Consider the following 27,930-nt stretch of genomic DNA (forward strand, 5'->3'; position numbering starts at 1 on the left):
ATTGGACTAAAAAAAATTTGTCATAAGAGCATTTTTTACTTATTAGCAACTTCACTGATAAAGTGATAGGGCTTCTGGAACCATGCTTAGCATGTTTTCCTTAAAACAAGTAGGAATAAACAAATTTTGTATTCTGTGTGGACCCATACATTATCTTTCAACCATTAAATATCTGCTTAACAGATGAATTAAACATGTACGTTTTTGTATTAAACTCTGCATGAATGATATGATAAAGGTATAAAATAAGGCTTAGCTATTGCCTAGATCAAAGGAAAGGAAAAGTCAAAGATGACACTAAAGTTTTAAGCCAATTTTAATGGTTAAATCACTGGGACATTGGCAAAAACATGAATCTGAAAGTAGAAATTAGCTTGGAACTAAGTTGAGCCTTATTTCACAAATGCTGCACCTAAAACAACAGGCAAAAAGAAAGGAAGGCAATACACATAGGCAATTGTACAGGATTATCATGTATTTTTTTTGTTGCCAACTAATAATTTCTCCTGTCTGATATTTTTTTGATGATTCATTTGATTTTTATACTTGATTTATATGTGAATCCCATATTTCTCCCTTATTTTTTTTAAATAAAATGCTGAAATGGTAGGTAGATGCAAGATAAAGATAGAAAGCATAATTTAGTGCTGTAAGAGGGCAAGTGTAGATAATCAGATCTGTGCCTATAGACTAAGTATTAATCCAAGCTAGGCAAGGGCAACAAAACATCCACGGATGAAGAAGATTTCTCTCAAAACAGGGGGTGTGAGGTTCTAAGCCTCATCTCTGTTGATCCCCAAAATTCTCACCTGTCTGATATTTTTAAAAGTGAGAAGTTACTAGGGTCAAATGCAAGAATGTAAAATATGTCTTCCTTTTTCCATAGCACCCAGGTAGAATTCCATATATAAGATTAATATTACACAATAGAAAGTGCTCAATAATTTTTTGGAAATTATTTTAATGGTAAGTTAGGAAAAATAAATAAATCTGGAAACAAATTCATTAAATTATTACTTACTCTTTTATTAAATCTTTATTTTCTTGAATTCCTTCTTCTAATTTCAAACTTACTTTTTCATTTTCAAACTAATTTCCAAAACAAAAATAGTTGATCACATTATGCTTAGCAAAATCAACATGAGTATAATCATTAAGCAGCATTTCTTTGCTAACATGCTATGACAGTCTATAAAAATTTTTTGCACATAAAAAAAGAACTCACAGCTTATGGATTTCCCATAATATGGGTCTCACTTTCATCAAACTGAAATCAAATTTGCTGAATCATTTTCAGAATGTATCCAACAATATTTTATTGCAATATTATCTTCCCTAAACATTTAAAATGATGTTTTATCTTTGTCCTAACCCAATGTTGCATTTTCTTGTCATTGTTTTCTCATTATGCCATAAAATGGAAGTCAGTTTCAAATTTCAAGTTTTATCTACAAATGCCATATTCCAGTATAAGACATTTATATCAAACAAAACATCATCAGTAATAGGAATTAATAAAAATACTCTATTATAAATTAGAATCATTAATCTTTATCTAAAGTAATTTATTATTTCCCTAATCATTTGCATTAAGTTTTGTACAGCTGGTTCTCTGTGCCCATCTTGAAGTTGAAATGCAACTTATACCAGTGAAACTTCAAAAAGTACTGTCCTTAAAATCGACATCATAGAAACAAGATAAACCCAACTTAACTCTGAAATAATCCATTTTAAACAGCATTATGATTAAGATTTACTATACTATATTTTCAATTCAAATCTTGTTTATACCTGTAGTTCCTGAATGGCCTTCCGCTGTGCTTCAATTATCTTTCTATTTTCTTGCAATTTATTTTCTTTCTGCTTCAGTTCAGAGTCTACATCCACTTTCCACTTCTTGATCTTTTCAGCCTCCTTATATAGTTTTGAATATAGTCTGCTCATTGGCTCTGAATTCTATTAAAATAGGTTTTCAAACATGGTAAATTGTTCAAAATTTTAGTATTACCAAACTACAGCTGCCTATTGAAAATATTCATGAGTAATGGTATCTTAAGAGTTGATATTAAATCTCTCCTCAGTTTATGTCCTAGTAGCACTCTGAAAACTACAATAAGTTTTTTAAACTACTAAGGCAGTATTAGCTACTTCACTAATGTTACTCCTCACTTGCCTAAGTTATACCTTGCTGAATAATATCAAATAACTTCAAAATGTACCTAACCTGAAATTAGAAATATTTCAGTCAATGAGAACTCTGGCTCATTAAAAGCTAAAATAAATCACTCTACAAAAAATTTATACATTGTAACAGTGGTCTTGAAACATTTTTATTAATACAAATAGTTTAAGAGTTAACTCAATGACATGAAGTTTAAAATACAATGAAAAGAAAAATAACAGTGAACACAAGAGCTATCATTTAACCTGAGGTTTCACTTGGATTTTATTTTGGATTTCTTACATTATCCATTTCTATATTATAAGGTAAATGTAAGTTTGTTTGTTTTTTTAAATCACACTGATTTCTACTTACTGATGGATCTTTACTATCAAAATACATAAGTTCCATATTTTTAAGTTCTCTGATACATAATCACAGCACAAAGTATACAGCAATTTATCAGGCCATGGAATTTCTCTTTGTTTTAAAAACATTATGTGCTGTAAGAATGATACTTAAAACTAAAATAAAAAGTATATCATGTCCTATAAATTCCTTAGACAGTAAACCAAACAATCATAACATTAATTAAAGGATTGTTCATAAATTACTGGATGACTCTCAGTTTTTTCACAGGTTGTATCTATCTCCCCTTTTCTATTCTTGCTTTCTACGGTTTAAAATTAAATTGCCCCTAAACAATGGATACTTTTATAGCCTAGGAAAATACTGAAGCCTAGTGTTTCGGCAGTTAAAAAGAAAACAAATGGGAAAAAAGGCTTTTAAAGATATAACGAAACATTAGCCAAATATTAATCCTTTTGAAGCCTCAAAAGAAAGATATATACAAATAATAATAAATGATACTACAATTACAAGAAATTTAATATGGATGGGAAATATTCCAACCTCAAAATCAGATTCTCTTAGTCCTTCCTGGTAGTGACAGCTGTCAGAATTATCAACCTAAAAAATAAATAAATGTTTCCTGTAAGAAAATACTTCTGATGAGAGTTTCCAAATAGTAGCAATAAGATATTGGAAGACTAGTAATCCAGCAACTAAATATTTTTTTCTTTTTCAAGCAAGCAATTCAATACCTAAACCAATTATGTCAACATGTATTATACTTACCTGTTCGAGCATGGGCAAAAAGTTAACTTTTTGTAAAGCAGGATCTGCAAGATAAAAGACAACTGGTATTAAATATGCCAAATCTTATTTTCTGTATTTAGTAATATTTAGCTTTAATATCAAGGCTTTCAATATAATACTTATGCTGTATTTCTAGCTGTATTATGCTGAATATCTAGCAATGTGTATTTAAAAAATGTTTCTATGTAAGGTGATATATTGCTTTTCCAGTCTCCTACCTGAATCAATGTTTTCCCCATTTCTGGAGAGCTTAGTCATTGCAAATGGAAAACCAAAATTATCTTCAATGCATTTGTTGAAACTCTAGAAACACAAAGAGGTTCTTAAACATAATGTCCCATGTCACTCTGATAACTAGCAATGGAATATGTAATTATATACATTATTTATATCTGTTTAAAGTAGTAACTATAATTACAAATCCTTTAATGTACATACAGTGTTTAAGATACCAAATGCTTTTGCTATGTAAAGAAAGCTAAAAACTTTAAGTATTTTCATTTACAAGATAAAACTAAAGTATAAATTACACAATAATGCTTTCTAAGTATTCAGGAATATTAGTGATTTTAAATAGTAGCATAGAGTATTAGTTTTCTTCAATTTCAGTACAATTTTTCCCTTGATAGAATTTTTCTACATCATGTAAAATTAAAATATTCATTGCTTCATTCCATCTCCAATATAGAGTTCCACTGAGAGCTTTTTTAATTTAGTTAAAAAAAGCTGTTTCACGTGAGAAATTTGGTATAATTCCAATAAGAACTCTACTACATAAATGAATTTTTCCTTTCTATCCTGTCAACAAGGAAACTGAGGCAAATGTTGAGCTCAATCACACAACAATTTTTACCAGTATGTTAACATATCTGTCCAAATTTTAACTTCTCTTGACCCTAATATTCTCCTAAATTAATATTCTACTATTTCATTGTATATTTGTTATAAGTTGTCTCAAATCATTTAAGGAAAGAGGGAAGATTAAAATAAGCAGATGCCATTATGTATGCAGAGTTCTACATTTCTTCAAATGAATGATGCCAATACACATTAAGTATGCTCATTAATCACTCATAGCAATGTTATTCAAGTCTTGGGTAAATCAGACCATATTTACTGGAAAAAAGTTACTCATAAAATATCACCAGTTATTAAGTACATTTTGCCTCATTCACCTAAAGTTAAGAATAGTCCATCATGATTCACATTCAAATTTACCTTGAATAAATTAGAATCTCCTCCCAAGGTCTGAGGTTTCACTGCAGACACCTGACTGCTACTTAATCTTGGTGGTACAAACAACTTAAAGGGCTTTTGCTTCTCCATTTCCTCTCTTTCAGTTGTAATTACCTACAGCCCGAGAAGGGGGTTTAAAAAAAAAAGTGCTTTACATTGTTTCATTAACACATTATTTTTAAAGGTGTTGCTTACATAATAAATGACTATATAAAGGAACAGATGAACCTTTGCTACAATATAAGCCTTCAGCGTCACTTATCGCTGGGGTGATCAATGTGAAAACACCGGTATTTGTTCCCACCGTCCCCCCACCGCCAGTCGTCACGCTAGAGACTAAGTATGTGAGAAACTCGGCAGAGTCCTCACTGCGACAGCCCGAGAAAAGAAGCCCGTTACCCTCACCAGCCCAATTAAGTTCAATCACCTCGCCGAAAGAACTTAGGTCCTTCCATCTAAAACTAGGGAGGTGGCTGCCAAGAAGACGACACAGAGGTGTCCGGGCGCGGGGGCAGCTGGCTGGGTGACGAAGGCACGGTGTCAAAACTTCGCCCCGCTCGGGTTCCGTCCTCAGGAAAGGAACTCACTGCCACCTGCGCTTACCTTTAAAGAACCAGCGGGAAACCGCGGTCTCGGTGCCCACGCGAACTGTAACCTGCTCCTTATTAGAGAAACAGAAAGATTCAACCAGAGATTCTGGCCCAGAACATCGAACCTCGGGAGGAGCGAAAAATGGCTCCGCCTCAGGACCCACAGGGAGGCGCGAGGCAAACCGCTGTTTAACGGCTAAATAACGGTCACTCAGCAGCATCTCTCGCGGGACGCCAAAGATCTACAACATCTCGCGAGATTTCCTTTTACGAAGGTTCCAGTTCTTTCCTGGCTTCTGTTTCTGCTTAGCGTTGATGTTGTGTAAGCTTGTATTGTCAGAGAATGCAAGCAGAACTGTAAGGTTCTGTGATAGACTGGGCCGAGAGTGAAAACTCTATTTACCGCCTCCAAGAGTTCACGGTCTTAGGAAGGAAGGAAATGAGCAAATGAACAACCATAGACCCCTGTAGTCATTTAAACACAGTAATTTTCAAAAGGTCCTTAGGACGCAGGGAAAGGGGCCCTTACAGTGGTTTGAGGCGTCAGGACAGGCTTCACAGATGTGGTACACTCCTGTTGGAGAACTGAAGAGTGAAAAGAGGAGCTGGAGAGGTAGTCAATGGGATTATTCCTGGCTGAGGGAAGGAAGGAAAGGCCCTGGAGTTGTGAGAGTGATTAGTGCAAGAAGTATGGTATAGGTGTGTGAGGACCAAGTGGGAAAATGGCAAGAAATGAGACAGGAGACTTAGCAAATACGAAGCACTTGTGGACGGGAATCTTGAAGAATTTTTACTAGAAAGGGAGGCAAGACCAACGTTAGAAGAAAATTGGTGATACGAAAAATGGTTCAGGCTTAACGAAACTGGAGTAGGGAGACAGTTTTAATAGCCTGGATAAGGTATGAGGACCTGAGATATGACAGTGGCCGTGGAGAAGAAAAGGAGATGTCAAATGTGAAAGATACTTTAGCAAGTAAAATTAATAGAATATTAATGGCTTTCACTCTGAGATGATTGCCTGAGTTCAGGCTTGGACCAGTAGATACAATAAACAGTGTAGTGCTAATGCTAAGTACCTGTGTATGAGCAGTAAAATAATATCTTCTGTTTTGGACATACTGACTTTGTTTTCTAACTTCTCCCAGTACTATTATAGAATTCATGCTTTTCTAAATGATTTTAGTAATAATTTTAAATAACCAGTTTTGCTTTGTATATTTAATCTATAAAACAAAAAAATTTTTTTATTTTTTGAGCCCAGAATAATCTAGTGTAACTCTTTCATTATGCATTTTAAGGAAGCAGAGTATGTATACCATAAAGGAAATCAAATATTCATTCCAGAGATGATACCAAGAATATGCAAAAGATACCCTCTGGGGGCAATAATTAATAAAATTAAGATCATTTTCAAATTGAGGAAATAAATTCAATATTCCAATTTTTTAAAGTTTTTATAACTGAAAAATTCACTGTGATCTTTTTTTTGTTTGTTTACTGAAAATCAAAATGCTCCTCCTACTGTTAAATTCACAGTATTTTATTTACTTACATTCAATCTTTCAAAACAATAATGCCACCATAGAATTTCTCACTTTCATGTTTTCATATGAAATTTATTTTTTTGAAATTTAATGTACAGCCATCCTATCCTTACAAGTATTAAAATATTTATGGAAATATTTCAGGTTTTAAGAACTTCATTTTTTACTACAAAAGGCATTTAGCAAAATGCCAAAATATGGTTTACCAGATCAGTAAATTGTGCTAAATTTCCCAGTATATGTTAAAATATTCTAATAACTTGTCATTTTAATTTTTTCCATATTTTGCCATTACAATTTTCTTAACTTGGGCTTATAAAAGATCTTTTTAAAAGACATTAAGAAAAGGTAACAAAGCTTTATTCCTTTGTAATAATTCATAAAATGTTATCTCAGGAATAGGGTTAAAATGTTAGTTCCTTATCCATCAATCTGGACTGATTAATAGAGTTCACAAACTGCCGTTAGTCTGATTACAACTGTTTCCACTAGATAGTCTTTTTCATGGCTCTAAGTAATGTATATTTTTTCATTAAATTTTCCAGTAAATGGGAAAAAAAGTAGAGTTCTTCACATAAAATCTCTATTTACCATTATTCCCTTTTGAAGAAACCATACAGTAACAAAAAACATTACTTCTTTTGAGTTGAATCTTGTAAAGACTGCTAGATGTCCCTCTAATGGTAGTCCTATATTCCACGAAGTTTGATGAGCACTGATGGTGTCCATTTTTTGGTGACATATTGGTAACATAGTAATCTTGTTCATGTTTTTCAAATCAGTCATCCTATGATGATAGAGTAAACAATCTACATTTAGGAAGGTTAAGACAAACCACAACATTCTAAAATTTCAGCAATGTGAATACAAATTCCATTTCTCAGAGAATAAACTAGCCAGGTTGGGGTCCCTTGTTTTCCAAGTGCTAAGTATTTCTGAATGGTTGTGATTCAGTGTTCTCAGTTCAGTGAGCCTCCCTATGAGACGAGCAAAATGCTGTAGGTCTTCTGGATGATAAATTTTTGAATATTTGTACAAAATTTGTAAAACTGGTTCTTGTAAATTTTCCACATGTTGTTTATTTTTAAGGCATGAACGATCTGAAAAACATCGTATATATCTTAATGAATACTTGTAAGTGATGGAAGATACTGAATTAATTTAAACAATACAATTTTTAAATAATAAAAATAACAAGGATTTACTGAACCCTTAATATATGCCAGATATTATGCTAAATAACTATTGCTGTGCAATGTCTTATTTAATCCTCGTAATACTTTATGGGGTAAGTTTTATTAACTACCACCATTTTTTAGGCAAGCTTCTCAAAACCTGGAGAAGTTAATTTCCACAAAGTTAAATAGGAAGAAAAGCATCAGTAAGTAGTTATAAGAATAAGCGAAAGCTTACTTGAAACTCAAAAAGATTAATTTCCCAATGTCAACAGTAAGTAAAAGGCAAAGCTTCTTAAGTACTTAGTAGTAAAATATGAGAGCCAACCAAGAACTTCTTAATGATTATGCAACATTCATTCATCCAGTCATTGTGCTGAAGATGCAGCAGTAACCATAACAGACAAAATTTCCTAACCTCATTGAGCTTATATTCTAGATCTGGGAGAAGTGGAAGAGGAAAGAGACATATATACATTTTTTAGAACAAGAATATAATGTGACAGTGTTATGTGTTATAGAGAGAAATAAACAGGGAACAGGATAAAAATTTGAAGTGGAAGGGCAGTAGCTATTTTTAAAATGGGAATCAGAGACAAAATGACATTTAGAGATATCTAAGATTGTAAAAAAGGGAGCCATGTAGCTATCTGGGGAAAGAGCTTTCCAAAGAGGAGATTTGTTGAGTACATTAGAATCTGTGGCAAGGAGCCTGTTTGAAATTTTCAAGGGGCATATGCATCAAAAGTAATGCAACTGTAGTGGTAAGAGCAAAAGGTAGTGATGGAAAGAACTTTGGCCTTAATCTGTATAAAACAGGAAGCCATTTAAAGGGTTAGGAACAGAGGAATGACATGATCTGGCTTATTTTTTCAAAGAATAACTGGCTGCTGCACAGAGAATAGACTCCAGGCAAAGGCAGAAATAAGAAAGCAAGTTAGGATAATAGTTTGGCTTAGGGTGGCAGGGACAGAGCCAGTGAGAAGTAGTTGCCCTCTGGATATATTTTGAGGCTAGAGCCAACAGGACATGTTGCATATTTGGTTATGGATATAAGAGAAGTGAAGGCTGACTTCACAGATTTTGGCTTATGCAATTTAAAGGATGGAGAAGCCATTTAGTATAGACAGAAGAATATAGGAGGACCTGGGGGACATCAGAAGTTCACCTTTGGGCATTTTAAATTTGATACACTTCCTAGACATCCAAGTTGAAAACTTGAGTAGGCTATTTAAAGGAGTTTAGGAGAACAGTGTGGTAAAATAAACTTAGGAGTTGTCAGCACATAGATGGCATTTAAAGCCATAAGCTAAAATGAAATCTCAAAGAAAATTAGTGTAGAAGAAAAGAGAACTGAGCCCTGAGACAGTACCACTCATCAATGTGGGAAATGAGGAAGAATTAACAAAGGAAATAGAGCAGCTACTGTGGAGGAAAATCCAGAATGTGATGTCCAGGAAATCTAGTAGGAAAAAAATATGTCAAGAAGGAGGAAGTGATCAACTGAGACCAAAGGATGAAAGTGTCCAGAGAAGAGACCTGCTCTGCCACATGCAGCTGATAGATCATCCATGATGAGGCAAGAGTTGACCACTGGAATCAGCTATGCCAAATCACTGAAGATCTTGACAAGTTAGGTGGAGCGGAAAGGAGGGCAAAATCTGACTGTGGTGGGTTCAGGAGAAAATGAGAGGAGAGAAATGAAGGCAGGAGTATAGGCAACTCTAAAAAAAATTTTTTTTCTGTAAAGTAGAACAGAGAAATGGGAGAACAACTGAAAGGGGTTTTGATGTCAAGAAGGCATTTTTTTAAGATACAAGAAATTATAGTGTGTTCATAAGCTGAAAGGGGATATTCATAGAGAAGGTAATTTTGATGAAGCAAAATTGGTGTATTTAACTACAATGAATAATATAATAACCACAGACTTCATGATTTCATTGTCAAACTTAATCCAAATTTACTGCCTAATGGTTTTTACCTGAAAAAAACACAATTGTTGCTGCAAGCAGAGCATATTCAGTATTAGTTATATTAAGCTCACTCATTCTTCTGTAGAAGTAAAACAGTGTGGTAATAAATTCTTCAGCAATACCTAAGAAGATTAATATCAAATATATTTTCATCAGAACATAGTGTGGAATCAAACATGTTGTCATTATTACTTTTTCTCAAAGCAATATAGGAAAATTAACATTATATCTGACCAATTTTTTCCATCCAATACAATATTTTGTATATGTGATATTACCAGTCAGTGTAGTAGGACAATCTTCATTACAAAATGTCTCCATAGAATACATGACACTTCTATCACCACTCTGATTGTGACAATTCAGTGAATGATCTAAATGATTTGATATTCTCTCAGTACCTAATAAAGGGAAAAATATGAAATGTAAATCCTTAAAAAATCTTTATTCAGATAGTAAATTCAGTCTAATCTCTGTTTGACAGGAAATGTTCCCAACAAATAGTGGCTTTATAATTTTTATTACTGAAACATGAAGCTAGATAGTTCATACTTTATATAAAGATTGTGTAAAAGACCTAAAAATGTGTTGTCCATGGTGTTATATAATAGAGAATGGCTTTCTTTAAAAGAAAAGCAAAATCTAAACCAATGAATTGGAAAAGCTATTATGAAGTACTTGTTCCTACACTAACTAGTAAAATTAAAATATAATTTTAAAAAACTCAGTGTTATAAAATTTGTTGCTAAATTTAATAATAACCATTAACATTAAGTTAGTTGGCCTTTTTTACTTTCAGAAGCCGAGGAAAGACATTCTTTCTGACTGTAAAGTTGGGCCATGTGAAGGAACATAACTTCAGTTTTTGATCCCTTCCATAATGCAGTCTGATCCTCAGTAGTCAAACTTTCAAATCCTTTAAGAAAAGATCACACAATTGTTTGAAATCAATAATGAAAAGATAATTTTCAAGTATAGGATTTAACACTTTTGATTATTCATTTAGTTATTATATGAATCATAAATGTTTCCTTAGAAATCACATTACATTACTTCAAATCTGAATAAAATTCTTGATTTCACAAGGTATTATTCTGAAGCACTTTCATTAGAACTGGATAATAATACTTTCCTATGGCAAAAGCAAATTAATAGAGCTGATTTAGCCTCAAAGGATTTATTTTTACAGCGAGTAATCTGTACGTGTTAATAGATAGCTAAATTTTGGCTAACCATAGCTTGGTTTTTTCATCTTGTACAAGCAACTTTGTTTATATAAAAACAAAAACAATTTATTTCCAAAAAATGAAAATAAAGTAAAACATACAACCAATCATATTGTCTTAACTCTAAATCTTTGAAATCATTTGAATATTTTAAAATGTATATATTTTCATCCATTTAATTGATCAAAGCAGGCAAAATAAACATATTTTTACATTTAGAAACATCCTTGGTGGAAAAGTAGAGGCTTTTTTGTCAAAAAAAACCCACTTCCTTTAAAACAGGGAATTAATTAAATTACTTCAGATTTTTTCCAAAGATAAAGTGGTTACCTGGGAGTCCCTTGGTAAAATCCATTAACCCCTGTATGTGTAGGACCACTGTCTCTGAGAGTCGCAAAAAGCTCAGTTCAGGAGTTGCATATTCCTGCAGCTAACCAACAAAAAAAATAAAATTAATAGATTTTCTTTTATTTCAAATAACTGTTTAAATGTTTTATGTTAATGCTCTTATATTCTAACAATATTAATTATAAATTATTTCTTGCCAGTAATGAACACATACAAATTTCTTTGTTTCCTCTAAAGGAATTGTATATTTTTGATGAGCAGCCACAATATTATTAATAAGCTGATATTCCTCTTGAGTTAATTCCATGCTCTTCTGGATCTATAAGAAAATATAGGGGGGGAAAACTATAAAGCATACTTATTAAACAAAAACATCATCAAAGAAACAAGAAGTTTTATAAGGAGAGTCTTGCCACTTTTCCAGATCTAGTCGTAGATGATACAAGCTTGTGTACTCCTTCTACTTCCACTTTGATGTTAGACTGAAAATTATTCTTCTGCTTAAAGTTCTTTCGAAGTCTCTTTGATTTGCATTGGATTTCTGTAAGCAAACCTGTGACATTACAAAATTCATCTTAAATATTTTGTGTATAGCAAATAACATTATAAGATTTAATGAAAATTGTCTTGTACACACATATGATCATAGACTTGTCTTTTTAGAAACAGCCTTTCTTTTTTGGCAAGTATGTGCACAGCAATTAAATTTACAACATTACTTTCTCTTTTCTTCCACACTACCTGTATATTTAAAAGTACATACTCATCATAGACATGAATTAAAAATTAGTTTTGCATCTCCAAATTGTAAATTTAGACCTTTTTATATTACAGAAGTGGACACATTAATTATATCTTGGAATCCATGTAGAATATCTGTTGGTATAGTAGTTGAACTACCTTATCTATGGGCTTTTTTCTTGATTTTTATATTATAACATCAAGAGAATAGCTTGTGACTTTTAAAATGAACTAAGTCAATGTTTTTCCTTACAAGACAAGACAATGACATTTTGTTATGGCAGCCTGAACAGACTAATACAGAGATAAAGTGAAGGATTCAGTCTCATTGGACACGATGACCTTAAGATTACTCCAACCCTGGGTAAAGCCACGAGGGTCGTAAGCCAGGCATGGGGCGGTGAGAGGCAGAGGATCTGCCTGGAGCCTTCTGACAGATGCGAGGAGGAGAAGGCGATGGCCCCAGGCATCAGCGCAGAAAGTAGCAGACTCTGCAGCACCGTGATGGCAGAGCCAAGATGGCGACATGAGCAGAGCAGCACAAATCTCTTCACAAAACCATATATATTTTTGAAAATACAACAAATACAACTATTCCTAAAAGAGAGGCCATAAGACACAGGACAACAGCCAGACTACATCTACACCTGCGAGAATCCAGTGCCTCGCGAAGGGGCTGCTCACCACAAGCCACTAGAGGCCACTGCTCTCCCAGGAGAGGAAGGCCACAAACCAGCAAGAAGGGACGTTCTCCCAGGTGACACATGTGCCAGCTCCACACAACTACCTCTATCACCATGAAAAGGCAGAAGAATTTGATACAGACCAAAATCACAGAGTCAACCCCTGAGAAGGAGATAGACCTAACCAATCTTCCTGAAAAAGAATTCAAAATAAAGGTCATAACCATGCTGACAGAGCTGCAGAGAAATATGCAAGAGCTAAGGGATGACGTCCAGAAGGACATTATAGAAATGAAATAATCTCTGGAAGGATTTATAAGCAGAATGGATAAGATGCAAGAGGCCATTGATAGAATAGAAACCAGAGATCAGGAACACATAGAAGCTGACGCAGAGAGAGATAAAAGGATCTCCAGGAATGAAACAATATTAAGAGAACTGTGTGACCAATCCAAAAGAAACAATATCTGCATTATAGGGGTACCAGAAGAAGAAGAGAGAAAAAAAGGGATAGAAACTGTCTTTGAAGAAATAATGCCGGAAAATATCCCCACACTGGGGGAGGAAATAATCGATCAGACCATGGAAGTGTACAGAACTCCCAACAGAAAGGACCCAAGGAGGACAGCACCAAGAAACATAATAATTAAAATGGCAAAGACCAAGGACAAGGACCGAGTTTTAAAGGCAGCTAGATAGAGGAAAAAGGTCACCTACAGAGGAAAACCCATCAGGCTATCATCAGACTTCTCAACAAAAATCTTACAGGCCAGAAGAGAATGGCATGATATATTTAATGCAATGAAACAGAAGGGCCTTGAACCAAGAACACTGTGTTCAGCATGATTATCATTTAAATATGAAGGAGGGATTAAACAATTCCCAGACAAACAAAACTTGCGGGAATTTGCCTCCCACAAACCACCTCTACAGGGTATTTTAGAGGGACTGCTCTAGATGGGAGCACTCCTAAGACTAAATAGAAGTCACCAGAGAAAATAAAATCACAGCAAAGAAAGCAGACCAACTGAATACTAACTAAAGGCAAAAAATAAAATCGAGTACCCACAAAAGCAGTTAAAGGAAACACAAAAGAGCACAGAATAAAAAAACCAACATATAAAGAATGGAGGAGGAGGAATAAGAAGGGAGAGAAATAAAGAATCACCAGACAGTGTTCATAAAAGCTCAATAAGTGAGTTAAGTTAGACAGTAAGATACTAAAGAAGCTACCCTTGAACCTTTGGTAACCACGAATCTAAAGCTTGCAATGGCAATAAGTACATATCTTTCAATAATCAACCCAAATGTAAATGGACTGAATGCACCGATCAAAAGACACAGAGTAATAGAATGGATTAAAAAAAGCAAGACCCATCTATATTCTGCTTACAAGAAACTCACCTCAAACCCAAAGACATGTACCGACTGAAAGTCAAGGGATGGAAAAACATATTTCAGGCAAACAACAGCGAGAAGAAAGCAGGTGTTGCAGTACTAGTATCAGACAAAATAGACTTCAAAACAAAGAAAGTAACAAGAGATAAAGAAGGACATTACATAATGATAAAGGGCTCAGTCCAACAAGAGGATATAACCATTATAAATATATATGCACCCAACACAGGAGCACCAGCATATATGAAACCAATACTAACAGAACTAAAGGAGGAAATAGAATGCAATGCATTCATTTTAGGAGACTTCAACATGCCACTCACTCCAAAGGATAGATCCACCGGACAGAAAATAAGTAAGGTCACGGAGGCACTGAACAACACACTCGAACAGATGGACCTAAAAGACATCTATAGAATTCTACATTCAAAAGCAACAGGATACACATTCTTCTCAACTGCGCATGGAACATTCTCCAGAATAGACCACATACTAGGCCACAAAAAAAGCCTCGGTAAATTCCAAAAGATTGAAATTCTACCAGCCAACTTTTCAGACCACAAAGGAATAAAACTAGAAATAAATTGTGTAAAGAAAACAAAAAGGCTCACAAACACATGGAGGCTTAACAGCATGCTCCTAAATAATCAATGGATCAACAAACAAATTAAAATAGAGATCAAAGAATGTATGGAAACAAATCAAAACAATACAAAGACCCAACTTCTGTGGGACACAGTAAAAGCAGTCTTAAGAGGAAAGTATATAGCAATCCAGGCATACTTAAAGAAGGAAGAAAGAACAATCCCAAATGAATAGTCTAACATCACAACTATCGAAACTGGAAAAAGAAGAACAAATGAGGCCTAAAGTCAGCAGAAGGAGGGATATAATAAAGAGCAGAGAATAAATAAACAAAATTGAGAAGAATAAAACAATAGAAAAAATTAATGAAACCAAGAGCTGGTTCTTTGAGAAAATAAACAAAATACATAAGCCTCTAGCTAGAATTGTTAAGAGAAAAAGAGAATCAACACACATCAACAGATTCAGAAACAAGAAAGCAAACATCATGACAGACTCCACAGAAATACAAAGAATTATTACAGAGTACTATGAAAACCTACATGCTAACAAGCTGGAAAACCTAGAAGAAATGGACACCTTCTTAGAAAAATACAGCCTTCCAAGACTGACCAGCTAAGAAACACAAAATTTAAACAAACCAGTTATGAGCAAAGAAATTGAAGCAGTAATCAAAACACTAACAAAGAACAAAACCCCCAGGCCAGATGGATTTACCTCAGAATTTTATCAGACATACAGAGAAGACATAACACCCATTCTCCTTAAAGTTTTCCAAAAAATAGAAGAGGAGGGAATACTCCCAAACTCATTCTATGAAGCCAACATCACCCTAATACCAAAACCAGGCAAAACCCCACCAAAAAAGAAAACTACAGACCAATATCCCTGATGACTGTCGATGCAAAAATACTCAACAAAATATTAGCAAACCGAATTCAAAAATACATCAAGAGGATCATACACCATGACCAAGTGGGCTTCATCCCAGGGATGCAAGGATGGTACAACATTCAAAAATCCGTCAACATCATCCACCACATCAACAAAAAGAAGGACAAAAACCACATGATCATCTCCATAGATGCTGAAAAAGCATTCGACAAAATTCAACATCCATTCATGATAAAAACTCTCAACAAAATGGGTGTAGAGGGCAAGTACCTCAACATAATAAAGGCCATATATGATAAACCCACAGCTAACATTATACTAAACAGCAAGAGGCTGAAAGCTTTTCCTCTGAGATCGGGAACAAGACAGGGATGCCCACTCTCCCCACTGTTATTCAACATGGCATTGGAGGTCCTAGCCACGGCAATCAGACAAAACAAAGAAATACAAGGAATCCAGATTGGTTAAGAAGAAGTTAAACTGTCACTATTTACAGATGACATGATATTGTACATAAAAAACCCTAAAGAATCCACTGCAAAACTGCTAGAACTAATATCGGAATTCAGCAAAGTTGCAGGATACATAATTACCACACAAATCTGTGGCTTTCCTATACACTAACAATGAACTAATAGAAAGAGAAATCAGGAAAACAATTCCATTCACCATTGCTTCAGAAAGAATAAAATACCTAGGAATAAACCTAACCAAGGAAGTGAAAGACCTATACCCTGAAAACTTCAAGACACTCTTAAGAGAAATTAAAGAGGACACTACCAAATGGAAACTCATCCCATGCTCCTGGCTAGGAAGAATTAATATCAGCAAAATGGCCATCCTGCCCAAAGCAATATACAGATTCCATGCAATCCCTATCAAATTACCAACAGCATTCTTCAATGAACTGGAAAAAATAGTTCAAAAATTCATGTGGAATCGTCAAAGACCTCGAATAGCCAATGCAATCGTGAGAAGGAAGAATAAAGTGGCAGGGGGAGGATCTCACTCCCCAACTTCAAGCTCTACTACAAAGCCACAGTAATCAAGACAATTTGGTACTGGCACAAGAACAGAGCCACAGACCAGTGGAACAGAATAGAGACTCCAGACATTAACCCAAACATATATGGTCAATTAATATACAATAAAGGAGCCTTGGACATACAATGGGGAAATGACAGTCTCTTCAACAGATGGTGCTGGCAAAATTGGACAGCTATATGTAAGAGAATGAAACTGGATCACTGTCTAACCCCATACACAAAAGTAAATCCGAAATGGATCAAAGACCTGAATGTAAGTCATAAAACCATAAAACTCTTAGAAAAAAACATAGGCAAAAATCTCCTGGACATAAACATGAGCGACTTCTTCATGAACATATCTCCCCGGGCAAGGAAAACAAAAGCAAAAATGTACAAGTGGGACTACATCAAGCTGAAAAGCTTCTGTACAGCAAAGGACACCATCAATAGAACAAAAAAGTACCCTACAGTATGGGAGAATATATTCATAAATGACAGATCCAATAAAGGGTTGATATCCAAAATACATAGAGAGCTCATGCACCTCAACAAACAAAAAGCAAATAATCCAATTAAAAAATGGGCAGAGGAGCTGAGCAGACAGTTCTCCAAAGAAGAAATTCAGATGGCCAACAGACACATCAAAAGATGCTCCACATCACTAATCATCAGAGAAATGCAAATTAAAACCACAATGAGATATCACCTCACACCAGTAAGGATGGCTACCATTCAAAAGACAAACAACAACAAATGTTAGTGAGGTTGTAGAGAAAGGGGAACCCTCCTACACTGCTGATGGGAATGTAAATTAGTTCAACCATTGTGGAAAGCAATATGGAGGTCCCTCAAAATGCTCAAAATAGACATACCATTTGACCCAGGAATTCCACTTCTAGGAATTTACCCTAAGAGTGCACCAACCCCATTTGAAAAAGAAAGATGCACCCCTATGTTTATCGCAGCACTATTTACAATAGCCAAGAAATGGAAGCAACCTAAGTGTCCATCAGTAGATAAATGGATAAAGAAGATGTGGTACATATACACAATGGAATATTATTCAGCCATAAGAAGAAAACAAATCCTACCATTTGCAACAACATGGATGGAGCTAGAGGGTATTATGCTCAGTGAAATAAGCCAAGCAGAGAAAGACAAATACCAAATGATTTCACTCATATGTGGAGTATAAGAACAAAGAAAAACTGAAGGAACAAAACAGCAGCAGAATCACAGAACCCAAGAATGGACTAACAGTTACCAAAGGGAAAGGGACTGGGAGAATGGGAGGGAAGAGTGGGTTAAGGGTGGGGAAGAAGAAAGAGGGTATTAAGATTAGCATGTATAATTTTGGGGTGTATGGGGCGGGTTGTGCAACACAGAGAAGACAAGTAGTGATTTTACAACATCTTACTACACTGATGGACAGTGACTATAATGGGGTTTGTGGAGGGGACTTGGTGAAGGGGGGACCCTAGCAAACATAGTGTTCATCATGTAATTGTAGATTAATGATAACAAAATAAAAAATAATAATAAGAAAAGATTACTCCAACCCTGGAATTTTAAATAATAGGAACCTTTTTGATAAAAAGCTTAGACTGATGAGTTTGCATTTTATTTCAATAGCAGTATAATATAAAGAGAATATTGCATTGGTGTTTACTGAACAAGATTGTAACTTAATAAAAATCAAATGTTGTTATTATAGTATTTGAAGGTAAATTAAACAAAAAAAAGAGAATGGAGAAATGACCATGAAACTAATATAATAGCATAAGTGCAAGATAGTAAAAGTTTGCACGAGACTAGACTAGATATGAAAAGACAACACTAATAATACTCTAAAAAGAAAAGTGACTTTTAAATCACTGTAAGATTGTGAGTACTGGAAAATAAGAGGATTTTAGGAAATAAAGCCAAATCTTAGTACTGTTGTGATGATCAAATGACATCATATAATTTATAAGGTAAAAACACGATGAACATCTAAGGAACTCAAAAAGCTTAGGGTACTCTTCTGCTTGTTGAGCTGGGTTTTGACATCTATGTGTTAATTGTTAGCAGGCTCTACACACCTAGGTATCATGTAGGCTATTAAAGATATAAGACTGAAGAAAGAGAACAACTAATTTAAAATTCTCCTCTCTTTAGATACATTATATAACTTTAGGCTGAGTAATTTGAAAATACAAAGATTTCCAATTCAGAAGAAAATATATTACCTTAATTAGAGCAGTATGCAAGGTTTATGGAAATAATTATCTCTGTTGGTAATTGACCATCCTTATTTAGCAGTTGCTAGAGAAATAGTTTAAATCCGGACAAATAGGTTAACGTTCAGAATGACAACTTGAGGAATGCATTAAATTCTCAGTAAGAAAAATTTAAATCCCCCTCAAAAAAATATCACAGTGGCACTTGCACTTACATTCTGCCAACATTCCTACTGCCTTACACTTTTTCAGTCTGCACTCTTGACATTTTCTACGCATATACATGTCCATTTCACAGTGACCACCATTCTTGCAACTATATACTGCATTTTTGGTGATGCTCCGTCGAAAAAAGCCTAATAACAAAAAAAATAGTGTTTAATTTTACTAGTGTACTTGGCTATTTTTATTAATATATACCTTCATAGTAGAGTTAAGTAATCAAGTTACCTAAGTTATTCCAATAAAACGTTTTTCCCCTCAATAAGAAGATTTGGTTTAATATACAGTTACCTGGATAATTATTTTATTTCTCTCATGATTAATATGTTCTATCCCAACGTTGTTCCTTTCAATAATCACATCTGGAAATTAAACTAAATAGCCCCATCACATTAAGACAACTCTCTCTTTTACTATCATATAATGTCATCTAAAAGCATTTTTAAAACTACCTTATACAGAGCATCAAGATTCCATGAAGCATCTCTCAAGATTCCCTTGAAAGAATATGTGCTCATGTAAAATAAAACTGGGGAAACCTCGTCCTCTCTCCTCATATTTCCCGTAAAGGAGGAGACACTCTTTCAAAATTTCTCCTCTGACCCTCTCCTTTTTTTAGCACTTCCCCAGGTAAGAAAATACTGCTAGTTTATTTGGTCTGAGATATTGACTGGGCCATGTTTTCTGCACATATATGTGTGTTTCCAGATGGTGGGACATCTGCATTTTCTCTTTCACTTCCTAAATCCATGCATAGCAGTTCCTCTCCCATTTCCTCTTTCATTTCCCATTCCTAAGTAGTAATCCTTGCTATCTTCCTCTTATTCCATTCCAAGCAGTAAAGTTGATAAGCTTAGTCAATGCCCTTCTTAGAGGCCTGTCATATCCTTTTTCTCCATGGATACATTTCAGAGTAGAAGTTTCATCATTTAGTTTCAACAAAGGGAGTAGAACGCTCGGCTTAGGTTTTCCAGAACTATGCCACATTCTTCAAGTTAGTTTTTACAACAAGGCCCTGCATTTTATTGTGTGTGTATATATATATATGTGTGTGTGTGTGTGTGTGTGTGTGTGTGTGTGTGTGTGTGTGTATTTTTTTTAAGTCCCTGAATTTTAAAAGTAAGCAAACACTGGCCCAGTTATTGTATTCATAAAGTCGGTACCCACTTCCCATGGTCTTCATTTGGCTATTTTGTGCGGGGTGAGTTGTGAGACTCTGACAGTAAAACTTCACCCTGAACTACTTAATAGGCATGTTTACCTAGTACTGTACTGGCCTAATTATTTCCAGGCTCTGTCCCAATACAGCATTTGTAAATAAAAACAATGCAGAAGTTCTTCAAAACCTCAGAATGTCATGAAGGACTATTTCACTCTTTGAAAATCCCTTTGTCAATGATAATCTTCACTTGCAGACCTCACATTTGTTTTCAAAAATTCCAAAAAAAATACACTTAGAATCTTAGAAGGTATTTAATCAAATTCCCTCTTAAGGCATGAATTATATCAACCATATGAGAATATGAAATAATTAATATCCAGGTCTTTTTAAAAGTTATTTTCTATTCCAACATGAGATTCATCTAGGATCATGGAAACCTACTATATAAATATTGAATATTACATTTAAGTGTAAAAGCTCTGATCAAAAATGAAAACTGAATCAAAACTTCATTACATCCCATTTTCATGTCCTTTTGTGCCATAGACTGATCACCTTTATACATATCACTGGCTCTCCCTGGTTTTATTTTTCACACTTTAAAAAGTAAGCGTAGCCTTACATGCCTAAAATTTCAGGACCCTTCAGTAAATACTAGAATTTCAATTTTGTTTTAATTTTGTCCTTACCTTTACAACCTTCACAAGTAAGTGCATTATAATGATATCCTGATGCTTTATCACCACAAACTACACAGGGTTCTTCCTGTCCCTTAATTCGCATGGAAGAATGAGTTAGTCTGGACCTTTTTATTCCAGGGTATCCATCTTCAGCATCATGGGCACCCACATAAGTGGGTTTATTTAATTCACAGGAACCAAGTCCACACTCTCCACCACTGAACTGTGGATCTGAGCTATAGGTGCTGAAATGACTTTGTAGAGATTGAGACTGTAGAGCTGGAGGAAACTGGACAGTAGAATACTGGCAATAAGGTGATTCCTGAAAATCAGTTTCATGCAGCTGATAACTGACTTGTTCTGGCAAAATATCTAGTGTTTTAACATAAAAAAGAATAAATTGTTAAAAAGTCAAAATTTCATAATTTTTTTCGAATTTCAAAGAGTTTTAAACTCAACAGAGTTAGTTCAACATGCCAGGGACTTGCTGTCCAGCATGAGGGACAAATAGTAAACTGAATTGTGATGCCTGGTAAGTGCTGCCATCCCTTGTTATGCAGAGGTTGCTCAGGAGTTGGGAGAAAAGGCAAGAGTTCCTAATGGCTTACATACCAATCCAGTCTTCCTCCTTAAATAGAAATTAATGTTTTCCAGAGTTTGGAATGAAAGGTGTTCCCCATCTTCTGCAATTCCCTTGTGGATGTAATTGTTTTCAACGCAATCAGGTCAATAGAGAAATTTAATTAATTATCCCACCTCTCCCACTAAAACATAATTTTACCAGTTATCTGGTTACTTCAAGCAAAAAGAAAGTTTTTTGTTTAACTCCCCATTTAATATATCTTAACACCCTCTTTCACCATTTGTAGACCTGATTAAAATCGCTAGTTACTTTTTTGTTTTGTTGTCTGGCAATTCTTACTTGCAATTTTATGGGAATAAATTCATCTATCTCACAGGGTCACTGTAAGGATGAAATAAAATATGGTATGAAAAAGCACATATAAAACATAAAAGGATAATGATAGCATTATTACTATTATTATCTGAAGCTTCCAAACACCAGCTTACTTTCTACTTTCAAAAGAATCACTAAATTAAAGTCCAGAAAATTGGCTTCAAAGGTCTTAGGAATGCTTAGTTGCTTTATAACTAACTAGTCAAATTTGTACTTTCCTGGTGCTGAATCACCAAAAAAATTTTTACCCTCAGAATTCTACCAAGATTGGTAAATAGTTTAGTTTTTATTAATTCACATAAATCATTTGCAAATCATTATAGCATCCAGTACAGTGCAAAGTGTTGAGTAAATACCAATGACACCCTGATATAAGAAGAGAAGTTATCGGTAAAAATTAAGTAGCTTTTAAAAAAAGAGGGCCTTGTCATAAAGGCATCAAAAGACTGAATACTGGGTGACGTTCCATCGGCATGAAACTCAGAGTTCAAACTAAAAGAAAACTGCATTTAAAATTAAATTTATATTATAACCTTAGTTTTTTTGGTGAAAATTCCTATTGTCTCTTGCATTGTTTTCTTTCCCTTTGATAAAAATCTTACATTACGATTAAAATTTTGAGTATTCTAAATAGCTACTCTGAGCTACATTACTGACTTGCATGTGAACTAGTTCAGCTAACCCCTAAAAGTAACTTCTAACTTGCATGTTAATTCCATTTTTAGAAATTTAATACAATTCTAGACTATTGTACTTTCCCTTCATTATATATGATTCTGGCTTACAACATTTTAGTATAACCGATTTTCTTAATTAATTATATTCCTATATAGGTAATAATTTAAAGTCTTTGATTCATTTGTTAATTTCTTTTCTTGAAAAGCCTCTGTAATTAACCATAATTTCCCCAAAGAAGTTTCATTAGCTATTATACTGTAGGTTTTTGTTACATACCATAGTACTGTACCGGTTCAGCAAGACAGTACCCATCAGACACAGTGACATAAGTATTTGCCATTATCTGGTCCAATTCTCACTTCATCAGTGAATGCCAACATAGAACCTGAAGGAAACAAAAATGTTGTGGACTATTTGAAAGTCTGATTATCAAATCAGTATGATTTTTTACAATACTGTTTCTGAAAAATAAAGAATTTTGGCTGAATTTAGACATGAAACACATATTTATAGTTTAACTGGAAAATATTGATCATTTTTCATATTTCTACACATCGGATTATCTGCCAATTTCTTATGGCTCAGCTCTTTACAAAAAACTTAATGAATCTTGGAAATAATCATTGTGGCTCTTGAAAATGTACCAAGCTTTGGAGTTAGACTTCATACACTACCTTCACCACTTCTTTATGGGTTATTTATTAAACTGCCCTGAACCTTAGCTTCCTCATTTGTTGAAGAGAAATAAATAAAACCCTCCAAGCAAAATTTTTGGGAGAGTTTAATTACTATAAGTAAAATCCAGCACTGTTCTTGATTTAATAACTGATTCCCATAGTAATTATTCTAATAGTTTCAAGATCTCAGTGTTCTAAATTTAGATGAATTATGATGAAAAATTAGAGATTTTCATGAATGAAATTAGAGAGTAAGAAAAGAATGGCTTTCATAGAACTTAAAAAAAAACTTTCTACGTCCTTTGTAAATATTTTTCATAGCTCTGTGATATGCTAAACATAAAACATTAATTCTGGTTCTTGACAAATGCAAATAACTATTGATTACTGAAAAAAGTGTTTAATTTTTATACTAAAGCTTAAAAAGCATAATTTGTTATGAGGAAAAATTATTGAAAATTTAAGACTATCCTTTATGGGAAAACTATTTATTTTTGTTATTTCCTGTGAAAGAACTCCAAAAATAATGCATCTTTGAATAGAGTTAAACAGGAAATCACAGCATAAGAAATCAGAAGTTATCAGAAGAAAATAAAGGTCACTCTAGAATCCATCAGCATATTTTATAGCTTTATCTTCTTTATTAGAAGATAATGTTTTCACCCTTAAAAAGAGCCAAAAAAGAAGAAAATGGGTTCTAAATCATTTCCAAAGATATACATGACAAACTTCTGAGATTATATTGAAAAACTTTTTACTTTGACTTATTACTCATGTGTTGGCTTCATGACTAAGGTTTCTTCGTATATTCATGAAGGTGATTTAAATAGCGCTATCTCTGAAATTTGTCTCAATCATCTAATAGGATCCAGCTTCCTTTAAAAGAACTTAAATTTCCCACTGTTCTGACAGCGGTTGTATGGGATGGAGCAGGTGAAGCAAAAGTGGTGCCCCCAGTTAAATTGCAATTTCAGTATTAAGTTTTCCTCAAAAAGTAAGGACTAAAATCAGTAAGATCAGTTCTTTACAGTATAACTTCTGTTTTTCCTATATTACAACAAGTCAATTGGCTCTCCACATTAAAAGAATTCTGAATGCTACTGGCTTCACTTGTGTGATTACTTTTTAGCAAAAATCCTGTTTAGTTCTTTCCAAACTTCTCTTCGGAGTCTCAGTTAGATTTTAGAAAATTAAAAATGAATGTGAGAACTTGATGTTGTTATTCACCCTTCTTTTAAAAGTGATGCATTTACCTTTAGGCTTCATATAATATTAAATACCTGAAGAAGATTGAAAATTAAAAAGTATTTGGTACTGCTTAGATATAGACTTTGCTGAGTGAGAGTTCAATTGAAAAATAATGTAGATCGAACAAGAGGTAGCACATTAAAACAAAATTGTCAACATCCTGACAAAGAAACATATAAATACCTTATAATAATGCCACTGTAAGGGTTTGTATCATAAGAAACAATATTTTAAAACCAAGTCCTTCCAATATTGATAAATAAGTGCCCAAAAATATTGTCTAATGCAAACCTTTTTTGTTGTTGTTGTTTATTTTTATTTTTTTATATACATTTTTTAAATTAAGGTATTATTGATATACACTCTTATGAAGGTTTCACATGAAAAACAATGTGGTTACTACATTCACCCATATTATCATGTCCCCCCCATACCCTACTTCAGTCACTCTCCATCAGTGTAGTGAGATGCTACAGAGTCACTACTTGTCTTTTCTGTGCTATTCTGTCTTCCCCATGATGCCCCCATACCAGTGTACTAATCATAATACCTCTCAAATCCCTTCTCCCTCCCTCCCCACCAGTGCTCCCCTTTGGTAACCCTTAGTCCCTTCTTGGAGTCTCTGAGTCTGTTGCTGTTCCTTTATTTTGTTCCTTCAGTTCTGCAAACCTATTTTTATCATATTATGAACTAGTTATAGTCCAGGGCATATATGAGACATACACATTAATAATCCTTTGATTTAAAATACTCCTTTTTAAACATGAAATATTTATCTCTTTTGTATGTTCATAGTAATAGTTGCATTATTTTCTATATAAAATTTTTTACTAAATTAAATTTTTCCACAAACTTTTAAATGTTTAATGGAAGTATTATAATATGTATGTGTAATAAAACAAAACTTTCAGAAATGAAGTGTTTAAAAAATTGGTTTTAAAATACTTAAGTAAATCATTAATAACATACAGAGAAGCATGTAATCAAAAACCTCCTATCCTTGTAAAGTAAAGAGAAAAGTTACGATGAGCCTGGAATGATTCCATTTGTTATCTTTCCTAGTAAATATTTATTTAAAATAAAAATAACTTAGTTAAGAGAGGAGTTTTTATCAAGAGGATCAATTTGGCACGGGCAAAGTCTATATTTTTTCTTTAACAAATATAACTTTATAAAAAAACTATTTTTCACATATTATGATAGCTACTCTACTGAATAGATGCCTAATTGCATCATCTCTGCCTTAACTGTAATTTGTTCTTAGTAAATGTTAATATATCTAGAACTTTAACAGGAAAAACATTGACTCCTGAGAGCTACATCTATATGGTAAATAATTTTACAGCTTTTATATTTTTACTCTTGCAATATATGCCACTTTAATCATGAATAATGTATTGCATGAAACTGATATAACTGAAAAGTGAAAAACATTTTAGTTTTCATAATACCCTCTATTAAAAAATGAACGCTTCTATATGAATATGCTATATGATCTATATTATAAAAAGGTTTTTCGTAGAAGGGCTTCTTTGAGCCAAAATTCTCCGAGGTTATTGGAATCAAGAAAAATGAAAAGAATATATTTGAGTAACAATACAAATTAAGGCTTTTTGATTCTTTTATAAGACTCTATCCTTTAACTTTAGAATACAGGGAGGATTTTATACTGTGAAGTCTTCACAGATAGTTACATGATACAGTCGTATTGAAATGTAATTTACATAACAAAATTAATTCTTTTAAGGTGTAAAATTTCAGTGTTTTTTAGAATATTCACAGAATGTGCAACTGGAACCACCATCTAATTTCAGAGCATTTTTATCACCCCAAAATGAAATCCCATACCCTTAAGCAGTCATTCCCCATTCCCTCATCCCCCAATCTCTGGCAACCACCAATTTCCTATTTCTATCGATTTGCCTATTCTAGACATTTCACACAAATGTAATCATACAATTTCATATATAGTTTTAAATGGAAGAAGTATTTAATTAATACTGTCAAGTAATTTTCACAACTTAGGAAAGATAGAAAAAATATTTAGAAAATTAATGTTTATGAAATTAATATTTTATATACTTCAGAGATATAGAAGTATATTTATGTCTATTTCCATAATAGGGAATAATTTTCATAATTATAACATCAAAACATTTTCAACAGAGGTGTAGTTTCCTGAATATACCTTTATCAGAATATATTTCAAGTTGTTTTGAATTCATAACCAATTGTTTAGTTATAAAAAATAAAGTACATTTTATCAATAAGCTCTTGATTTAAAAACATGTTTCATTTTTAAATATAATTGTTAACATTACTGTGAATTGACTTGAGTTATTACATCAAATGTCAACTAAAATACAACTATATTAAAAAATTGCATTGTCATTCTTTAGGAGAGAATCAAATCACTGCGTAATCTACTTTTCTTAATTAAATTTCTCTATTTTCACAGGGAAGATGCTTTTTATAATTTAACTTTCATATTAACAATAGTTGGGTTATTCAGTTTGAAAAAATTAAATTGATAATGGGAACTAAAGATCTCTAAAAATACCCTTTTTATTAACATCTTACAGTTTAATAATAGTTTAAATTAACAAAATTAACATTCATACTTAATTTGGACAGCATAAAATTATAAAAATATTCTCATTTGAGAGAAGACAAAATACTCACAGTTATATGACATTACTAGAGATTGTTCTTTTCCTCACAGAATGAATCTAAATACATTTAACAATGACTTCAACTTCCCAGCTGGAGCAAACTGAGCTGTTTCCCTATTTATCAAGGAATGGAGAGGCGGGCACACTGCATACACTTAGGCTCCAGACACTTCGCAGAGCAGTGTTTCAGCTCTATCTCAGAGACAAACTTCCCACACAATCCTCTCTTGGGTCAAAACAAGGGCAGTTACAAGCTGACATAAATCAAATAATAACCAGATCTTCAAGGATAGAGGCCTTTGGTCACACTATCCCAGAATTCCTTTTGTTTACTTAATAAATATTTTGTTTTCCTGATTGAATTTGACATTCTCTCATTTTGGTTGCAAAACATTGGTCTCTACAAACCACTAGGTAATAAATTCAGGAAAGAAAAAGCACTTATTAATTCAAACTAATATAGGTGCTGTAATAATTCAACTTGAAGTTTATCTTTGCAGTATCTACCCAAAAAAAGAATTTTTAAGCCAATTAGAAGTGTGAATAATAATTCATAGACTGGAACAGTGTTAAATGTGTACAAAACATTTAGTCTAGCCCTCTTATTTTTTTGGCAAAGAAAAACTGCAACAATAATAGTCCTTGTTCAAGTTCTCATAGCTAGTTAGCAGCAG

The 27,930-nt window shown here is 33.5% G+C and overlaps 2 protein-coding genes across 8 annotated transcripts in view; both read right to left on the bottom strand.

Moving 5' to 3' along the window:
* Positions 1-5,311, bottom strand: part of SYCP1 (synaptonemal complex protein 1) — a 126,752-nt gene extending 121,441 nt beyond the window's left edge. For 3 of the 6 annotated variants that reach the window (XM_073234394.1, XM_073234391.1, XM_073234390.1), the window contains exons 1-7: positions 5,159-5,310; positions 4,538-4,669; positions 3,538-3,622; positions 3,299-3,342; positions 3,074-3,130; positions 1,792-1,956; positions 1,022-1,089 (exon numbers count right to left, since the gene is read on the bottom strand). In XM_073234394.1, the coding sequence (XP_073090495.1) occupies positions 1,022-1,089; positions 1,792-1,956; positions 3,074-3,130; positions 3,299-3,342; positions 3,538-3,622; positions 4,538-4,645 (527 nt within the window). In that variant the 5' untranslated portion in view covers positions 4,646-4,669; positions 5,159-5,310. Of the gene's footprint in view, positions 1-1,021; positions 1,090-1,791; positions 1,957-3,073; positions 3,131-3,298; positions 3,343-3,537; positions 3,623-4,537; positions 4,670-4,982 lie in introns of all 6 variants that reach the window. The other 3 variants (XM_073234393.1, XM_073234392.1, XM_017661817.3) reach the window with 2 other exon arrangements.
* Positions 5,312-6,762: 1,451 nt separating this feature from the next.
* On the bottom strand, positions 6,763-27,504 carry LOC108398042 (bile acid receptor-like). 2 transcript variants are annotated; one of them, XM_017661798.3, is made up of 11 exons: positions 27,267-27,504; positions 22,936-23,044; positions 21,033-21,395; positions 19,175-19,315; positions 11,825-11,964; positions 11,626-11,730; positions 11,394-11,493; positions 10,631-10,753; positions 10,116-10,238; positions 9,846-9,959; positions 6,763-7,789 (listed from the first exon to the last, which is right to left on the bottom strand). In XM_017661798.3, exons 2-11 carry the CDS (start codon positions 22,997-22,999, stop codon positions 7,542-7,544), a joined length of 1,521 nt encoding a protein of 506 aa, XP_017517287.1. In that variant the 5' UTR covers positions 23,000-23,044; positions 27,267-27,504; the 3' UTR covers positions 6,763-7,541. The 2 variants fall into 2 exon arrangements, with proteins under 2 accessions (XP_017517287.1, XP_017517290.1); XM_017661801.3 differs by having other exon boundaries at positions 6,765-7,476.
* Positions 27,505-27,930: the final 426 nt, after the last annotated feature.

This window comes from Manis javanica, chromosome 4, assembly GCF_040802235.1.
Source record: "Manis javanica isolate MJ-LG chromosome 4, MJ_LKY, whole genome shotgun sequence".
Taxonomy (NCBI): Eukaryota; Metazoa; Chordata; class Mammalia; order Pholidota; family Manidae; genus Manis; species Manis javanica.

What these genes read in the sequence shown, in the direction of transcription:
- LOC108398042 (XM_017661798.3), bottom strand. Translation starts at nt 22,999, where the DNA reads ATGGCAAATACTTATGTCACTGTGTCTGATGGGTACTGTCTTGCTGAA. An exon ending in CGACTAGATCTGGAAAAGTG is followed by an intron (nt 11,731 to 11,824) that starts GCAAGACTCTCC and finishes ATTTTCTTATAG; the next exon opens with ATCCAGAAGAGCATGGAATT. An exon ending in AACAATTGTGTTTTTTTCAG is followed by an intron (nt 7,790 to 9,845) that starts GTAAAAACCATT and finishes GATGTTTTTCAG; the next exon opens with ATCGTTCATGCCTTAAAAAT.